At 47.9% G+C, this 18,769-nt stretch overlaps 1 protein-coding gene across 7 annotated transcripts in view; it reads right to left on the bottom strand.

The window, feature by feature from the left end:
- Positions 1–18,769, bottom strand: part of LOC110537646 (multiple epidermal growth factor-like domains protein 8) — a 35,865-nt gene that overhangs the window by 4,407 nt on the left and 12,689 nt on the right. For 2 of the 7 annotated variants that reach the window (XM_090192280.1, XM_021623851.3), the window contains exons 8-42: positions 17,818–18,001; positions 17,299–17,444; positions 17,052–17,162; positions 16,808–16,971; positions 16,254–16,355; positions 15,962–16,109; positions 15,149–15,312; positions 14,036–14,239; positions 13,695–13,898; positions 13,313–13,558; positions 13,080–13,198; positions 12,846–12,977; positions 12,449–12,646; positions 11,971–12,210; positions 11,618–11,802; positions 11,274–11,487; positions 10,815–11,058; positions 10,563–10,695; positions 10,222–10,472; positions 9,898–10,008; positions 9,696–9,814; positions 9,253–9,490; positions 8,866–9,037; positions 8,421–8,584; positions 8,137–8,272; positions 5,899–6,130; positions 5,591–5,717; positions 5,288–5,504; positions 4,948–5,162; positions 4,639–4,834; positions 2,565–2,733; positions 1,364–1,556; positions 993–1,163; positions 650–780; positions 51–183 (exon numbers count right to left, since the gene is read on the bottom strand). In XM_090192280.1, the coding sequence (XP_090048406.1) occupies positions 51–183; positions 650–780; positions 993–1,163; positions 1,364–1,556; positions 2,565–2,733; positions 4,639–4,834; positions 4,948–5,162; positions 5,288–5,504; positions 5,591–5,717; positions 5,899–6,130; positions 8,137–8,272; positions 8,421–8,584; positions 8,866–9,037; positions 9,253–9,490; positions 9,696–9,814; positions 9,898–10,008; positions 10,222–10,472; positions 10,563–10,695; positions 10,815–11,058; positions 11,274–11,487; positions 11,618–11,802; positions 11,971–12,210; positions 12,449–12,646; positions 12,846–12,977; positions 13,080–13,198; positions 13,313–13,558; positions 13,695–13,898; positions 14,036–14,239; positions 15,149–15,312; positions 15,962–16,109; positions 16,254–16,355; positions 16,808–16,971; positions 17,052–17,162; positions 17,299–17,444; positions 17,818–18,001 (6,113 nt within the window). The remainder of the gene's footprint in view (positions 1–50; positions 184–649; positions 781–992; positions 1,164–1,363; positions 1,557–2,564; positions 2,734–4,638; positions 4,835–4,947; positions 5,163–5,287; positions 5,505–5,590; positions 5,718–5,898; positions 6,131–8,136; positions 8,273–8,420; positions 8,585–8,865; positions 9,038–9,252; positions 9,491–9,695; positions 9,815–9,897; positions 10,009–10,221; positions 10,473–10,562; positions 10,696–10,814; positions 11,059–11,273; positions 11,488–11,617; positions 11,803–11,970; positions 12,211–12,448; positions 12,647–12,845; positions 12,978–13,079; positions 13,199–13,312; positions 13,559–13,694; positions 13,899–14,035; positions 14,240–15,148; positions 15,313–15,961; positions 16,110–16,253; positions 16,356–16,807; positions 16,972–17,051; positions 17,163–17,298; positions 17,445–17,817; positions 18,002–18,769) is intronic. The other 5 variants (XM_090192293.1, XM_021623859.3, XM_090192304.1 and 2 more) reach the window with 3 other exon arrangements.

Genomic DNA, 18,769 nt, shown 5'->3' with positions numbered 1-18,769 from the left:
GTATACCTGCTTGTAAACTGTGTCTAGTGCCTGCACCATCCTATCCATACCTGTGTTCTGTAGCAGTCCTTCCTGTCGCTCTGCGGGCTGCTGAGGCAGGAAGAGGTCTCTGTGTTGTTCTGACATGGGCAGCCTGTGCCGTCATGTTCATTACACGTGTCTGCATGGCCGTTACACTGACACCTACAGGTGGGAGAAACAAATAGCATTTCAGTTTTCTGTAGGATACAGCCCTCCGAAGTGATTTTTACAGAATCACTCCATCATGAACACTCACTTATCAAGAGAACATCCATGGTCATCCCTACTGCCTCTGATCTGCCAGACCTCACTAAACACAAATGTTTTGCTTTGAAATTATGTCTGAGTGTTGGAGTGTGACCATTGCTTTCCGTAAATAAAAGAAAAAAAGCAAACCGCCTCGTTTGCTTAATATAATGAATTTGAACTTATTCATACTTTTCCTGTTGATACTTAAGTATATTTAAATCCAAATACTTCTTCTCAAGTCGTATTTTACTAGGTGACTTTCACTTTTATATTAAGGTATCTTTACTTTTATTCAAGTATGAGATTTTAGTACTTTTTCCACCACTGATTACAAGTGAATTAGATGTGGCTAGTTCATTTTAAAGGAATTACTACTCACTTGTCACAGTTCCCCTGCAGTAGGAAGTAGCCGCTGAGGCAGCTCTCACACTTGTCCCCCACACTGTTGTTCTGGCAGCTCACACAAACCGCTGAGTCCTCTGTAGGACCTTCCGACACCCACTGAACAATCTGATAAAGGAGAGGGAGTTCAACAAGAGAAATGTAGCTAAATGACATCCAAGATGGTATACCTGTTCCTACACAGTGAGTTTCTAGCTTGCACATAAATCATGATATGACCACAAAAGATGCTGTTGATCAGATCAAAAGTAACCCATTACTAAACTCAAAGCAAGATGGGGAGAACATAAATGAACTTAAACAGACTGTGAGTCACTTACGCTGTCTGGGTCCAGAGGGTGGTCTTGGGGGTGGTCTAGCGCCCTCTTGTGTTCGTCCCGGGACAGACACACTGCGCTGTTCCCCCTGCAGAACTCCCGACAGGGGCGACACGTCCCCCCGCCCACCGCCAACCCCACATACAGGGGCTTACACTTCTCACAGTGATCACCCTGGAACAGGAGAGAGAGAGCCACAAACCACATAATCATCAGTATATGATACACTGAATGAACTTGGAATCTGACCTGGGATCAGCACCAGTGTGTCACAAGTGTTTTGTCACTCAAGAAACACATTGGGTTGTGACATGCATAATCTTACAGTTGAAATACTGTGTATGTGTGTGTGTGTGTGTGTCTGCCCCACTCACCATAGTGTTGTTTTTACACTCCAGACACTTGTCAGGCTCAGACACTCCTTTACAGTTGCTGTGTTTGTTACAACGACACTGAGACGAGCAGTTGTCCCCCACAAAGCCAAAGTGACACTGACACACTCCCGGGGACACACAGGTCCCGTTGACACAGCCCTGAGCACAGACCGGCTCACACTGGCCTGACACACTGCAGAGAGGGAGTAGAGAGAAAGAGGAGAAACTTAAACAGATACTATGGATGTATACCTACTGAATATGTAGCCCTGTTTGTTTTCAAGTTTCAATGTCACATACACAAGTACAGTGAAATGCCTTTCTTGCAAACTCAAAACCCAACAATGCAATAATCAATGTATTACGATAAAAAAAACAAGAAATAAGAATAGGAAATACGCAATAAAGTAAGCAAGAAGGATACTATATACAGGAAATATTTAAAAAGTAAGTTCCAATACCATATTTACATGTGCAGGAATACTGGAGTGATGGAGGTAGATATGTATAGGGATAAGGGGACTAGGCAACAGGATTTAAGAATAAACAGAGTAGCAGCAGCTTGTATGTGAGTGGGTGGGCAGGTGTGTAGAGTCAGTATAAATGTATGTGCATATTATGTGTGAGTGAGCAGATGATGGAGTGTGTGTGTGTGTGTTGGAGTGACAGTGTGTGAGTGTGTAGGGCCCTGTGACTGTGTATTGAGACAGTGCAAATATTGAAATAAAAGGTCAATGAAGATACAAGACAAACTCAGTCTGTGTAGCTATTCTGTTAGCTAATTATCAGTCTTATTGTTTGGGTATAGAAGCTGTTCAAGAGCCTGTTGGTGTCAGACTTGATACACTGGTAGCTCTTGCCATAAGGCAGCAGGGAAAATAGTCTATGACTTAGGTGGTTGGGGTCTTTGACGATTTTCCAGGCCTTCTTTTCACACCTCCTGATATAGATGTCCTAGATGCCATACCAAGCAGTGATGTAGCCAGTCAATATGCTCTCAATGGTACAGCTGTAGAACCTTCTCAGGATACTATGTATGTATACCAACTGAATATGTAGCCGTGTTTGCAGGACAGGTGGAGTGGTAGTACTGACGATTGTGATGATGTAATGATGATGAGGTTGTGTGTGTATTGCTGCTGAGGTATCCAAGTGCTACTTCTTCTGCCGTTAATGATGATTGTGACGTGTGGCTTCCTACCGGCTGAGAACGTAGCCCTGCTTGCAGGTGCAGTGGTATCCCTGGGTCAGGTCATGGCAGTCCTGGGTGACGTTACAGTGGTGGTGGCCGTTGGCACACTCATCCTCCTCTGGGCAGTGGAGGAAGGACCAGCTGCTGTTTCCCTGGGGACACACTCCCTCACTCACACCTGACACATGCACGCACACACACACAGGGGAAAGTGAGGAGAAGAGGTAACTTGAAATAGTTATTGGGAATAGAGAATATAACCCTAAATGTTGGACAATGAAGTTATATTCTATAACGCTCTTATATTTCATTCATTCATTTTATATAAACTCAGTAAAAAAAAGAAACGTCCTCTCACTGTCAATTGCGTTTATTTATAACCAACTTAACAAGTGTAAATATTTGTATGAACATAACACGATTCAACAACTGAGACATAAACTGAACAAGTTCCACATGACTAACAGAAATTGAATAATGTGTCCCTGAACAAAGGGGGGGGGGTCAAAATGAAAAGTATCAGTCAGTATCTGGTGTGGCCACCAACTGCATTAAGTACTACAGTGCATCACCTCCTCATGGACTGCACCAGATTTGCCAGTTCTTGCTGTGAGGTGTTACCCCACTCTTCCACCAAGGCACCTGCAAGTTCCTGGACATTTCTGGGGGGGGAACGGCCCTAGCCCTCACTCTCCGATCCAACAGGTCCCAGACGTGCTCAACGGGATTGAGATCCAGGCTCTTCGCTGGCCATGGCAGAAGACAAAACGAACAGTATGGCTGGTGGCATTGTCATGCTGGAGGGTCATATCAGGACAAGACTGAAGGAAGGGTATCACATGAGGGAGGAGGATGTCTTCCCTGTAACGCACAGCGTTGATATTGCCTGCAATGACAACAAGCTCAGTCCGATGATGCTGTGACACACCGCCCCATACCATGACGGACCCTCCACCTCCAAATCGATCCCGCTCCAGAGTACAGGCCTCGGTGTAACGCTCATTCCTTTGACAATAAACGTGAATCCGACCATCACCCCTGGTGAGACAAACCCGCAACTCGTCAGTGAAGAGCACTTTTTTACAGTCCTGTCTGGTCCAGTGACGGTGGGTTTGTGCCCATAGGCGACATTGTTGCCGGTGATGTCTGGTGAGGACCTGCCTTACAACAGGCATACAAGCCCTCATCCCAGATTCTCTCAGCTTATTGCTGACAGTCTGAGCACTGATGGAGGGATTGTGCTTTCCTGGTGTAACTTGGGCAGTTGTTGTTGCCATCCTGTACCTGTCCCGAGGGTGTGATGTTCGGATGTACCGATCCTGTGCAGGTGTTGTTACACGTGGTCTGCCACTGCGAGGACAATCGGCTGTCCATCCTGTCTCCCTGTAGCACCGTCTTAGGCGTCTCACAGCACAGACATAGCAATTTATTGCCCTGGCCACATCTGCAGTCCTCATGCCTCATTGCAGCATGCCTAAATCACATTCACGCAGATGAGCAGGGACCCTGGGCATCTTTCTTTTGGTGTTTTTCAGAGTCAGTAGAAAGGCCTCTTTAGCGTCCTAAGTTTTCATAACTGTGACCTTAATTGCCTACTGTCTGTACGCTGTTAGTGTCTTAACGACTGTTCCACAGGTGCATGTTCATTAATTGTTAATGGTTCATTGAACAAGCATGGGAAACAGTGTTTAAACCCTTTACAATTTTATGAATTATCTTTGAAAGACAAGGTCCTGAAAAAGGGACTTTCTTTTTTTGTTGAGTTTACACACACACCTGCTCAAAAGTTTGGGTTCACTTAGAAATGTCCTTGTTTTTGAAAGAAAAGCAACATTTTTATCCATTAAAATAACATCAAATTGATCAGAAAGACAGTGTAGACATTGTTAATGTTGTAAATGACTATTGTAGCTGGAAACAGCTGATTTTTAATGGCATATCTACATAGGTGTACAGAGGCCAATTATGAGCAACCATCACTCCTGTGTTCCAATGGCACGTTGTTTTAGCTAATCCAAGTTTATAATTTTAAAGGGCTCAGGAGTGGATATTCTAAAGGTCTATTCAATTCTGTTCCCCTCACCGTTGAGGCCTCCCTGCTGGCAGCGTCCAGCCCCGTTGCCCCCCCGGGCAGCACACCAGCCACACTGGGGACAGGCGATGCACTGAGAGCACTGGGTAAGCTGAGCGCACTGGGGGGAGCAAGAGTCCCCACCAGACAGCAGACGACCACACTGACCCGCCTCACAGCGCAGAGGCACGAAGGACGGACTCACACACTGGAGGAGAGGGGGAAAGAAGGGCTGAAATATAATCTCATTCATTTGTTTTTGAAGCTACAATGCAGAAATACATTCAGGAAGAAAATAGACACCCACAGTCTCCGTCTTACCTGCTGCAGTGCCATGCTCCACACACAGTGCTGCCAGCCCCCGTCTGAGCCCCGGGAGCCCAGGCAGAGGTTGCAGGTGCTGAGGTGGTGGCAGGGGGGCGGGCAGGGCAGAGGAGGGGAGGACTCCACCTGCATGGGGGACACGTTGAGCAGGGCGTAGCTGAAGCACGTCCAGTCGTAGGTGGGGTTCACACTCAGGATGCGCCTGGTCTCGCCTGGAGGAACCGCAACACCAGATGTAAGAGAGTGGTTCTCAGTTATTCCAGCCACGACTTAGTCTAGTGGTCTACCCATAGACTCCTGTCCCTAGCAATAGAAGGTGAATGGAGGTGTCTCTCACCGGTGCGTTTGAACTGGCGTGTCCACATGCACTTCCCTGAGGCGGTGCACTTGGGGCAGTCGGAGGCCTCACAGCTGGTCTCAGTACAGTTGCTGGACAGGAAGATCTCTCTCTGGTTGATCCTGCAGTCGTGTTCTGAGGTACAGCTGACTGTACTGCTGATGCATGCTCCCTCTGGACAGTTGGTGCACCACTTACACTGCAGAGCAGACTGGGACTGACAGAGAGGGGGGGTTAGTGTGAGTGTGTATGTGTGTGTACGGTCTGAGCTAGTGTTTGTGTGCGTTTGCATGTGTGTATTACCTGTGAGGGGCTAGAGAAGGTCCTGGGGTGGCGTGCCAGACACTCACTGCAGGTCTTCAGTCTGCGACACTGGTCTGGTAGACGAGGGGTGGGGGAGCAGGGAGACTGACCAATGGAACAGCCCAGTCTGAGAGAGAGGGACAAAACACCATAAAGAGGGAGAGATGGGAAAGTTTGTCACTAATTCTGAGATAGGGAAAGAATAAACATGATTACACAAAGTGACAACCCCAAGAAACACCTCCAAAATAAAAGACACAGTCAACAACTTGGAAACATCATCATTCCCATGATAACCATAGCTGTACCTCTCAGCAGTATCAGAGGCGGCGCAGGTGCCCCTGCACCAGACACAACTGCCTGTGGTGGTGTTGCAGGCCTCGGGCGTGGGCAGCAAGGCACAGGGGTCAGAGGGAAGGGTCAGGGTGAGAAGACGCCCCAGGGTGACCCCGTTGAACCCCCCAGAGAGGAACAGCCGCCCACCCCAGGCCGCCATGGCCAGAGACACTGAACGGTTAACCGGCTCGCCCACCGCCGAGTCTGAGAGAGAGGAAGGGAGAAACGTTAGGATAATCTCCACATCCTCATCAAACTGAGCATACAGTGGGACAAAAAAGTATTTAGTCAGCCACCAATTGTGCAAGTTCTCCCACTTAAAAAGATGAGAGAGGCCTGTAATTTTCATCATAGGTACACTTCAACTATGAGAGAAAAAATGAGGAAAAAAATGAATTTATTTGCAAATTATGGTGGAAAATAAGTATTTGGTCACCTACGAACAAGCAAGATTTCTGGCTCTCACAGACCTGTAACTTCTTCTTTAAGAGGCTCCTCTGTCCTCCACTCGTTACCTGTATTAATGGCACCTGTTTGAACTTGTTATCAGTATAAAAGACACCTGTCCACAATTTCAAACAGTCACACTCCAAACTCCACTATGGCCAAGACCAAAGAGCTGTCAAAGGACACCAGAAACACAATTGTAAACCTGCACCAGGCTGTTAAGACTGAATCTGCAATAGGTAAGCAGCTTGGTTTGAAGAAATCAACTGTGGGAGCAATTATTAGGAAATGGAAGACATACAAGACCATTGATAATCTCCCTCGATTTGGGGCTCCACGCAAGATCTCACCCCGTGGGGTCAAAATGATCACAAGAACGGTGAGCAAAAATACCAGGACCACACGGGGGGACCTAGTGAATGACCTGCAGAGAGCTGGGACAAAGTAACAAAGCCTACCATCAGTAACTGTTGTAACTTTAATGTGTTACAGAGTTAATGTTTAAGTTTATTCTTTGAGCTGTATCTAAAGATATTTCTTTAGATTTATTTGCATATGTAATTGTATTGGGTTGTGTTGAATTATGCTTTTTGACTGCAAGTCCCAGAATGCCTTGCGAGAGGAATGAGAGAGAACGCGCCAATTATGTGCAGGTGCAGTGATTGTGGCTGACTTTCCGACAGCATCTTACCTGCATTGATCTGTACCAAAACAAAGTTGTTAAATGTAACGTGAACAAGTCTTATTACTAAAGAGGAAGCTTTCGTATCAAACCCGACGTCCCGAGTCATTACTTTGAAGATAGTTAATCTAAAAGTAACACACTACGCCGCCAGGGACTCAAATCCTGCAGTGCCAGATGTGTCCAGTACATGTCCAGGCCCGTCTGAAGTTTGCTAGAGAGCATTTGGATGATCCAGAAGAAGATTGGGAGAATGTCATATGGTCAGATGAAACCAAAATATAACCTTTTGGTAAAAACTCAACTCGTCGTGTTTGGAGGACAAAGAATGCTGAGTTGCATCCAAAGAACACCATACCTACTGTGAAGCATGGGGGTGGAAACATCATGCTTTGGGGCTGTTTTTCTGCAAAGGGACCAGGACGACTGATCCGTGTAAAGGAAAGAATTAATGGGGCCATGTATTGTGAGATTTTGAGTGAAAGGGCATTGAAGATGAAATGTGGCTGGGTCTTTCAGTATGACAATGATCCCAAACACACCACCCGGGCAACGAAGGAGTGGCTTCGTAAGAAGCATTTCAAGGTCCTGGAGTGGCCTAGCCAGTCTCCAGATCTCAACCCCATAGAAAATCTTTGGAGGGAGTTGAAAGTCCGTGTTGCCCAGCAACAGCACCAAAACATCACTGCTCTAGAGGAGATCTGCATGGAGGAATGGGCCAAAATACCAGCAACAGTGTGTGAAAACCTTGTGAAGACTTGCAGAAAACGTTTGACCTCTGTCATTGCCAACAAAGGGTATATAACAAAGTATTGAGATAAACTTTTGTTATTGACCAAATACTTATTTTCCACCATAATTTGCAAATAAATTCATAAAAAATCCTACAATGTGATTTTCAGGATTTTTTTTTCTCATTTTCTCTGTCATAGTTGAAGTGTACCTATGATGAAAATTACAGGCCTCTCTCATCTTTTTAAGTGGGAGAACTTGCACAATTGGTGGCTGACTAAATACTTTTTTGCCCCACTTTATATGCAGTGTTTTGGCTAGCCACATGTAGTGTCAGTCACACAGTTACCTGGCTGTATCCAGGTGTTACAGTTGATCTGGTACAGATACACCGTGTTGCTGTAGTCCTCCACTCCTGTTCTCCCTCCCACAATCACCATGGTGTCTTTTATCAGGGCTGCAGCGTGGAAGAAACGGGACAGGGGCTGGGGAGAGAGAGGGAGAAAAAAAGACGTTGTTAATTTAAGAAAAATGTTATTGATATAATGACAATGTCATCAATTAAGGCCAGCCTGGGAACATGTAAAAGCTGTTTAAATACCGGTTAGCTAGTTAAGCCGTGGTTGTACCTACCTTATTCCCCTGTGAGGGGACCAGTAGGGACCAGGTGAGGTTGGCATAATAGAGACTGTAGAGCTCTCCTGAGGGCTCTACTGTCTCCACGTGGAAGCGGTAGCCTCCGAACACGTACACGGCGTCCGTCTGCTCGTGGTACACAGCCGAGTGGCCATACAGACCTGAAGAGAGGGTAGGACACACAGGAGTCAGTCAAGAGACAACACGGGAGGGTTAAGGGTTAATCAACAGACTGGTAAATTATTCAACATCATAAGGGACAGCAGTTTACAGTTCATTGTGTCAGAAATAACTCTTTGCTCCAACCATAATGGATGCACCTCAATCTTTATATTCTATGCCTACTTAGTGGGAGAGGTTCCACGAAAGCTGAGTAGGGACTTTCCATTTTGGCAGGTTCTAAGTGAGTTAATGAGTGCAGGTGGACATTGGTTCTTCTGACCTGTAGGAGGTGTGCCGGTGTGGGGGGCGACAGTCCAGTTGCCAGAGTGGATGTTGAACTCCAGCAGGTGATGGTTGAAGCCGTTCTCTGGAGAGTAACCTCCGATGAGCAGCATAGAGGAGTCCCGACGCACCGTTAGAGTATGACCTGCCACCGGTGGCAGCACTGAGCTCTGTGGGGGAAGAGGACACAGACTAATTGGTTACATAGAAGTCTATAGTAAATTGAATCGTGGGGTGTAGGCTGACAGTTAACTACCAATATTTTATGTTTAGTGTTTTTTTGTTCATATATATATATATATATATATATATATATATATATATATATATATATATATGTATACCCAACTAAGGCAAGATGGTGGATTGATAAAACCAAACAAACCTTGTGCTGTCGCCACACCAGACTGCTGAGGTTGAGGCTCCACGTATCCACGGCGACACCCTTCTGCGTGACACCGCCCACCACCAGCATGAGGTTGTGAGTAGCTCCTTGACCGCCGGAGAGAGGCTCGTGACTGGCCAGAAGGGCAGAGGCGTGGTGGTACCGGGGGCTGGGGGTGGAGCCTTCCTCCACTGAGCTGGTCAGCATCTGAGTCCAGCGCCGCTCCAACACAGAGTACCTGAACCCACCAATCAACACAGAGAGATGATATGAATCCACCAATCAACACAGAGAGGGAAGATAGACAGAGAAAATAACTGATATGAGTTACTGGTCATTTCAAACAATTACAACAACAAAAAATTGCTGTCTCATAAAAGGCATCTTTAAATGAACACCAATAAAAACACAGCCATTAAAAAGTCCCCCCCCCCCACACACACCTGTAGACGTTTCCCAGGATGCCCTCTGAGAGAGAAAGGCCTCCATACATCCAGAGGTTCCCCTGGGGTCCAGACACTAGAGAATGGCCCATCCGGTGGAGGAACCTGTGGGCCTGGTTCTGTGAAGGGAGGGGGGAGTTTAACACTGTGACACTCTGTGGTGGGAGTGTTTGTATATGTGTGTGTGTGTCCTGGTTCTTACCGCTGTGAGCTGTGTGTCCAGTAGGGTTTCCCAAACTAGGCTGCTGGAGTCCAGAGGGGTGGAGCAGTCAGAGCCGCCCCAACCGTCTGCACACACACACACTCCCAGAGACTAAAACAGAGACAGACACAGAGAAAGACAGACAGACAGACACAGAGACAGACACAGAGACAGACAGACACAGAGACAGACAGAGGGTTAACATTAGAGACACACAAGAGACTGTAATATATAGGAACAGGATAAACAAAGAGGAAAACATCAAAACAACAATGAGCATTCACACTGTCTGCTGTAACAGTGCTACTGTTCAGTCCCTCTCACCAAGTTACAGGAGCCTCGGCCCTCTGCTAGCCCACAGCCCTCGGGACAGAGGGGCCTGTCGCAGTACGGTCCCCCATACCCCTGAGTACACTGGCACAGCCCCCCGCTGCACTGCGCCCCTCCCTGGCATACAGGTGACCCATCCTCCCCCGCCTCAGAACCCTGGCGACAGCGCCGCACCCAGAAGGAGGCGTTGAAACCCTGAGGGCGGTCGGACGAGACATTGGCCTCAAAGTACACAGAAATCACACCTGGGAGAGAAAAACAAAGGGATCAGAGAGGGAATCTTTCAATAAAAAATTACTAGAAGCTTTAATAAACAAACAAATCGCTAAGGTTACCTGAAGTGGCCTCCACAGTGATTGGCTGAGTCCGGGTCGTCCCACAGAATGCGCCAATCAGGTTGTGGTCCGAGTGCACCACCCCGTTGCTCAAGAAACGAGGCAGGCCGTCAAACACGTAAACGTAGGAGCTCTGTGTGTGAGAGACAGAAAATACATCTCAGGCCATGGGAATGCTGGTGGCTCTGTTCACTACAGCACAATAAACATCAGTCTGTGTTGTAGGAGTTAGTGTGTGTGGTTAGTACTCACAGTGCACTGTGTGTAGGAGTCTGGGTGCAGGGTGAGAGCCACAGGAGGGCACAGCTTGCCCGGCACACAGGGGACCAGGTTCTCAGAGACAGACAGGACCCACAGACAGTGGGAGAGTCCCCCCTTCCCCCCGACGCCCCCTCGCCACCCCAGGGAGGACGAGATGGGGAGCTCAGAGAGGGGTGACTGGTGGGACAGGATCACAGAGCGCCCCTGACACTGACGGAAACAGGTGCCATTATTCCTGAGGAAGAGAGAGTTGTATAAGTGATATGCATTAAGTGAGAGAAATTCAAACATTCAAATGTATAGTGAAGCAGGTTCTTAATTACAGAGCACATAGCAACTAGTTGCTGATGCACAGTACACATACTGTTCTATAAAACAGATCCTTTACAGACTGCCTATTTGTAATGCTGCAAAACCAATTTCCTCACTGGGGGTAATAAATCCATCCACCTGGGGTCTCCGTAGTATCCAGGCAAGCACGATTCACAGTGTGGTCCCTGGGTGTGGTGTGTGCAGTAGCATTGGCCTGTCTGATTGTGGCAGTAGCCCAGGAGGGGGCCTCCATGGCCGTTACACTGGCAGGGCACACAGCCCCCGCCCCCGGCCAGCGCAGAACCAAAACTCCCTGGTCGACAGTGCTCACACTGGAGACCCATTGTCCAATCTGAGGAGAAGGGAGAACGGAGAGCACATTAACTAATTCGAGAAAATTATGACTTGTGAAATTAATAAAATATGTTGTTTTTCCCCTTTTTTGGACGGATGAATTGGGTTGATATTTATGTCTGTCTCACCCTGGCAGTGGTCACAGATGCCTGGGGCAGTGATACAGGTGCTGTGGAAGTTACAGCCACAGTCCACGTCACACTCCACCCCGCTCAGCACCAGTGTGGCTGGGTCAGATGTCCAGCCCAGGGAACACTCACACTCGAACCGCGGGCTGCCGCTGCACTGGCCCTCACGACACTCATTATAACAACTGGAGCAGAAAGAGAGAGGTCGGCTTTAGGAGAATGGAGTTATCCAGAGAACGAGATATTATAAAAGCTAGTGGACAGAAAAAGGGCTTGTCATGATAGGTAGGATGAGAGGGAGAGAAAAAGAAAGAGCGACAGGGAGTGAAATGGGGAGAGAGAGAGAGGCTCACGTCTGGTTGCAGTGCAGGGTGCCGTCCCCGGTGTAGCCCCTCTCACAGTGGCACTCAAAGGAGGTGGGGGTGTTGACACAGGTGGCGAAGGGGTGGCAGCTGTGGAGGCCCAGCCTGCATTCCTCCACATCAGGACAGCTGGGGTAGGACCAGACTGGGTCCCTCTCCCTCTCCTCCATGTGTTCCAGCTCCATCTCCATCTCCATGGGCCGCGGGGGGGCCAAGGTCTGGGGCTCAGGACTAGAGGGGGAGGAGGAATAACAAGGTTCAGCATTACATCCTAATGCAGAGAGGTGGTCTGGTATTGACATGGTAACTTCACAGGCAGGTCCAGTGTACGTAGGCATTAGTTACACTGGACCTGCTCAGATAATGATTTTTTCCATCACCACAGCCCGTTTTGTGGGCTTGTCCTCAGCTGAAGTCAAACCTGGGTAAGTAAGCATTTTGAAGTGTGGTAGTTTGGGGGTCATCATACCTGGTAGCCCGTACTTCATCCACAGCCACACTGCAGTTATACACAGAGGCGTCGTCCATCCCTCCCCAGTCTCCTCGTAGACACCTGCCGATGGTGGGGTTGTTGTAGTCTCCACACCAGCCGCACTGAAACGTCTGGAGACAGTCTGTACAGGTGACCAGAGCTGAGCACTGCTTACACTGGGGCACTGAGTGAACACTGGAGTGGGGGATAGAAGGATGGAGGAAGGGATGGAGATAGGTTGAGGGAAGGAGGGAGACAGAAAAGGTTATTGCACGCTGTTGGTACATAATAGATTCCAAATAGGAAAGAGAAATAAGATTAAACTTCAATTTTAAACTGTTCCTAGTTTCATTGTTGACTACAGGAGTTCAGCTCATTGGTTCTAATGGTTTACCTGTCATACCAGTCCCTGCACTCTCCGTAGGGATACTTGGTGAGGTAGGCAGCGAAGTAGAAGCAGGCCTGGGCTGACTCACACCACGCACACTGACTGGAGTTAGACAGACACTCCCCACACGTCCTCCTCCTGTTACAGAGGGGGGGAAGGTGGAGATAGAGCGAGTTGCATACTGTAGGAGTAATTGCCTAAAGCAATTATATTACGATGAGCCTGACAGTGGGTACTCACTGGTTGCAGACTTTAGGGCACCCCCCTGGGTCGCGAATGGATCCATCCAGTTTCCCCCGTCGGCTGCATTGGTAATCACCCTTCTTGCTGGAGTTGATCTGCCACTCACAGTAGTGGTCCTGTCGGCCAAAGATCATAAAAGTCAAAGGTCTATAAGATCTATAAGGGGAGTATAAAAAATATTAAATGTTTTATGATGCTAATGGCAGTGAGGTGTTCTGTATGTTAAATACCTGAGTGCAGGCGGAGCAGTCCCTGTACTCCTCACAGAGGGTGCATTGTGGAGGGGCCAGCAGCAGGTGGCATTCCCCTCCCCCCTGTTCCTCTGGGCAGGGCTCCAGGGCAGGTAGGGCACGTAACAGACAGCGGCCCAGAGACGGGCACCAGCCACAGGACTGGTCTGACAGACATGCCAAGCAAGACTGGTACCCCGAGCAAGAGCCAGAACGGTACGGCTCCAAGAACAGGAAGGAAATCTCCTACAGAGAGAAAGGAGGGATAGAGAGACAGTGGGAGAAATAAACATATTCAATATTGATGTTAAGGGTATTGAGCCTCAGTATTACTGTGAAAACCTTTTGTTTATAAAATGTGTAATTGTCAGCTGGTACTCACACTTCCACCGGGCAGAGCGGTTCTGTTCCAGGTCAGGGCCATCTCACTGGTCTGTCCAGAGCCTGAGTTGTTGAGGTATCCCTCGGCCTGGACCAGGTAGCGGTTCCCCCGGGTCAGGTTGGGAAACAGACGACCCATGTCAGGACGGGACAGCAGCTTCGTCTCCTTCTCCTGGTGAGCTGCCCAGTGACCTACCACCTCCTTCTGAGGGGAGGAGGAAGAGTGAGAAAGTTCAGTAACAAAATGACAGGCTGGACTACTCGTATCCACTCTACTCGTATCTCTCAAAACATTTGTAATGTAAGCGCCCACCTCCCGCTCCCTCACTCTCTCCCTCTCACCAGTTGCAGGGAGTTGGGTCCAGCAGCCATGCGGGCCTCAAAGTGTAGCCTCTGTATCCGGGCCCACATGGAAACTGTCTCAGTGGGAGGGGGTGCAGGTGGAGGGGCACCCCACAGAGGGTGGATGAAGCCCCGGAACTGCAAGGTGACATCCATCTCTGTGGTGGGGCTGAGGATGATGGAGGTGCTGCGCAGGATGGACACCTGAAGGAGTGGAGGGAGGTGTTACAACTGACATTAAGAGTGGCATGTCTTACAGCAAGGTACAGCATGTCAGAAGTCAGCAGCATTACATTCAGTCAGATAAGAGTTTGGGAAGCCCACAGTATCTTAAGCAGGGTGGGAGGAGGGAAAGTACTTAGAGGGGCTTAAGAGACGCAGTATAGCTAGAAGTAGAGGTAGTGGTACCGTGTCCCGGCAAAAGAAAGTGGGGGTACGCCTTACCGGTAAAACACGGGCCTATCATAATAATTAAAACGTCAAGAAAAATAATGGTGTAGTAGTCTACAGTTATCATTACCGCATGTCAAAGGCATGAAACATTTCCGAATGAACTTGGGGAATAAATGGGTGGTATTAGCCTACACAAAATGTGATGTGGTTCAACGAGAACACTGACATTTTGCCAAGGCAGAGTTGAATGGCCGACACCGGGACGCGAGGAGAGCTGTGGACACAAATTCTTACACTTTTTGGTGTTTTGTATAAAAGATGTCGCTTTCCATTCAGCAGTATTTGGAGGCTGGAAATATGTTGAGATTGGATGCATATTCCCGGGTAGCCTAGTAAAGGAAGGGATCTTTTGAAGTGATTTACTTGACCATCAGATGAAAACATCCTGACTGGTTGTGTTTGTGAGGGAATGGAACTCACATTACTTGGCGGAAGGGTTGTTACGATACCGGTATCGTGATACTCAGAGATATCGTGGCAAGGAAACAAAACATGAAGCAGACCAAATGTTCTGAATCCCGTTCTGTTCCAAGCTATAAATACACAATATACATACAGTAGGTTTTTTAAAGGACCAAAGAGTTTTTGCCATGGAAAATCAGTTATCGTAGTATCGCGATGTTGGTATTGTGACAACCCTACTAGGCGGGGCCTCTGTACCTTGTCAGGCTGGGAGTCATTGCGGGGGTGCTGGAAGGTGAGCAGGTGCAGTCCCGGGACATAGTTGTCAGTGCGACAGGAAAAGAGTGAGGTGAGGAAACGGGTACGCTCCCCCCACCAGCCGTACGCCCCTGAGATCTGGTCCACACGGCAAGCACTTTGATCTGCAATACCGAGAGGGAGAGCTCATTAAACAACACACACAGTACCAGACCTTAATATTACAATACATTTTATTTAACTAGGCAAGTCAGAACAAATTCTTATTTACAATGATGGCCTACCCTACCAGAAGGCAAAAGGCCTCCTGCGGGGACGGGGGCTGGGATAATTAAAAAAAATGTTTTTTTTTAAATATAGGACAAATCACACATGACAAGAGAGACACCACAACACTACATAAAGAGAGCATGGCACAACATGGTAGAAGCACAAAACATGGTACAAACATTATTGGGCACAGACAGCAGCACAATGGGCAAGAAGGTAGAGACAGCAATACATCACGCGACGCAGCCACAACTCTAAGTAAGAACATCCATGATGGATTCTTTGAATGAAGAGATGGAAATAAAATGCAGTGAACTGAAAAGAGGAGCGACCCAGGGATGTGTGTGCTTTGGGGACCTTAACAGAATGTGACTGGCAGAATGGGTGTTGTATGTGGAGGATGAGGGCTGCAGTAGGTATCTCAGATAGGGGGGAGCCCTAAAACAGCATTGGTGTTGCTCATGTGGTCCCTCATGTCTTTTATCTCAAATGCATTTTAGCTATTGATATTTGTATTTCCCCTCCTCCCTCTGTGCATCTCACCTGACACAGGTAGGCAGGACTCGTTCTGGACACACCAGCCGAAGTCACCGGGGGCACGGGGCAGAGAACCTGGAGCCCCACTGAACACCAGGCAGGACTGGCAGTCAGACAGAAAGCGGGCCAGGCCCAGGCACCCTGTGCTGCCACACTGGAGAGAGACAGTTAAACATTGTTTTTATCCATGGTCAAGTTAGATTGTTAGAAGGTGGATGGGGAGGCCAGATGGATGAGGTTTGGGTTGAAGATCGAGAAAAAGGGATGGAAAAAGCAGGGTGTTGGATAGGTGTGTTACCGGGTTGGTGGGTTGGTACTCCCGACAGCGGCCCTCACACCAGCTGCATTCTGGGTTCTTCAGACACATGCTCTCGTCTGGTGCCTCGGCACACACAGCATCCTGACACACACAGAAACACAGTCAAACAAATACACACGCACACCACAGCAGGGCTCTCCAACCATTTTCCTGAAGAGCTACCGGTCCTGTAGGTTTTCGCTCCAACCCTAATCTCGGGCACCTGATACTAATAATGAACTGGTTGATAAGATGAATCAGGTTAGTTACAACTGGAGTTGGAGTGAAAACCTACAGGAGGGTAGCTCTCCAGGAACAGGGTTGAGAGGCCTGCACCACACTATACTATGAACTACCCAAAAATTGTGCACAAGAAATACAATGTTTACAAGTCCTGCTTTCAACACCCAAAACACAGTATCACTGAAAAACATTATGCTTCAGGAGATGAGAGCATTGCAGTTTCCACCATCTACTTCTCCCCCTTTCAATATGCCCCTGTCCACCATGCAATAATATTCCTTAATAAACTCTCCATCCCTCCCCCTCCTTACTTCTTGACTCACCCGGTCTCCTGGGTCGCTGCTCACAAACAGCGGAACTTTGTATGCCACCAGGTCTCCACGGGCAATACCACTGTAACCCCCGGCAACCAGCAGCACCCTGCCCTCCATCACAGCAGCTACATGGGAGTACCGCCCTCTCACAGACTCTCCTCCTGAAGGGAAAGAGAGATGATGCAACATAAAGCAACATGAATATGAGTGAGTGAGAATGTGTATGTGTGTAGGGACTCACTGTGTTGGAGGCTCGACCCAGCTGACACCCACTGGTGACACCCTAGGTGGTAGAAGAAGATTTCCTCATCATAACACTTCTCTTCCTGGTAGTGGATGTGCACATTCCCCCCTGAGAGAGAGGGGGGAGAAAGAGAGGGAATAGGGAGAATAAGAGCGATATTAGACGGTAAAAAGGGCTGGACAGCAAACAATTGTCCCTATCCTATATTCTCTGTGATGACCATTGCCACCACAAGTCCCCTCACCATAGACCACCATGTAGTTGCCGATGATGGTGGCTGAGTGGAAGGCTCTCTCCCTGGGGCCTGTGGCTGGGAAACGGGAACGGAACGAGGTCCAAAACCTCCGGTCCACATGGAATACATCCGTGGAGTTCACACGTACACTGAACCTGAGGGGGAGAGAGAGGCAGGAAGGATGCAGATGATTTGAGACAACAGAAACACTCCAACATTAACAGACAGACCTTTATTTAACTAGGCAAGTCAGATAAGAACACATTCTTATTTTCATTGACGGCCTAGGAACAGTGGGTTAACTGCCTTGTTCAGGGGCAGAACGACAGATTTTTACCTTGTCAGCTCGGGTATTCGATCTTGCAACCTTTCGGTTACTAGTTCAACGCTCTAACCACTAGGCTACCTTTCGCCCCTTGCATTACCAAATAGCACAAAACACACGACACAATGTGTACTCTTAGTGTGTACTTTGATAATAAAACACATTACCATGCAAGACAGTCCCACAATCCCATCCAACGGTACCTGGCGGTGGTAGGCCTGTGGCCCCCGTAAACCAGCAGTGCCCGGGACGGGGGGTGAAACACCATGGAGTGGCCTGCTGTGGCGGGAGGCTTCCCCCCGGTGGGCTGCACCGCTTCCCACACCCCAGACTCCCGCAGATCAAACCGATACAAAGATGATGAGAACATATCCTCTTCTGTACGACCTGCAGAGGGGAGAGGAGAGAAAGATTACAAGAGTACTTATTCACAACAGACAGGTGCAATCTTAGAATAGATAGAGTGAAGTAATGAGACAGTAACACTTGTTGGGGAATAATCAGAATTGGGTGGTAACATAGGTAAGATGTTTTCTATTCCTCATATGTTTGTAAGTTACTTCTCATCAGAATGTTTATTTTTGTATAATACTGTGGCAGGGTTGCAGTATCTGTTCTATGTCAAGACTAAGTTGCTTGGGCCGGAGAGAGGGGAGAGGTCAAGCGTGTATCTCTTGGCTCCACAATGTCTGTGTGCCAGTCAATGTGTCTCTGTGATCTTGTCAAGACAGGATGGATTTGATATATGCCTGTTGATATGGAGGATTGGTTTATGGTTCTGAGTTTGAGAAAAGAACATAGTTTAGGAGACAAAGCTGAACGATAAATTATGCCTATGCTGTCTGGATATGTGTGTCTTTGCTATAAAGGATCTCAGTAACAATGTGTGAGGGACTCTCAAGAGAATTCATTGATAGACACTGAATTGATCTGAGAGTCACAGGGTTGTGATAGAGCTCATATAATTAAAGATGGACTTTGTGATAACTAACTCTGACTTGTGTGTGGTTTGCTCTCATGATTTGGTAAATAGAGGAAATTTCCACGACACACTGTTGTTGTTTTGGCACTGTACTCCAGCACTTTGGATTCCAAATGATATAATGGACTGTGAGGTTAAAGTACGGACTGTCAGCTTTAATTTGAGGGTGTTTT

The sequence above is a fragment of the Oncorhynchus mykiss genome, chromosome 2, assembly GCF_057628025.1.
Source record: "Oncorhynchus mykiss isolate SJ-2025 chromosome 2, ASM5762802v1, whole genome shotgun sequence".
NCBI classification, from domain to species: Eukaryota; Metazoa; Chordata; class Actinopteri; order Salmoniformes; family Salmonidae; genus Oncorhynchus; species Oncorhynchus mykiss.
This window is presented reverse-complemented; position numbering and strand designations above follow the sequence as displayed.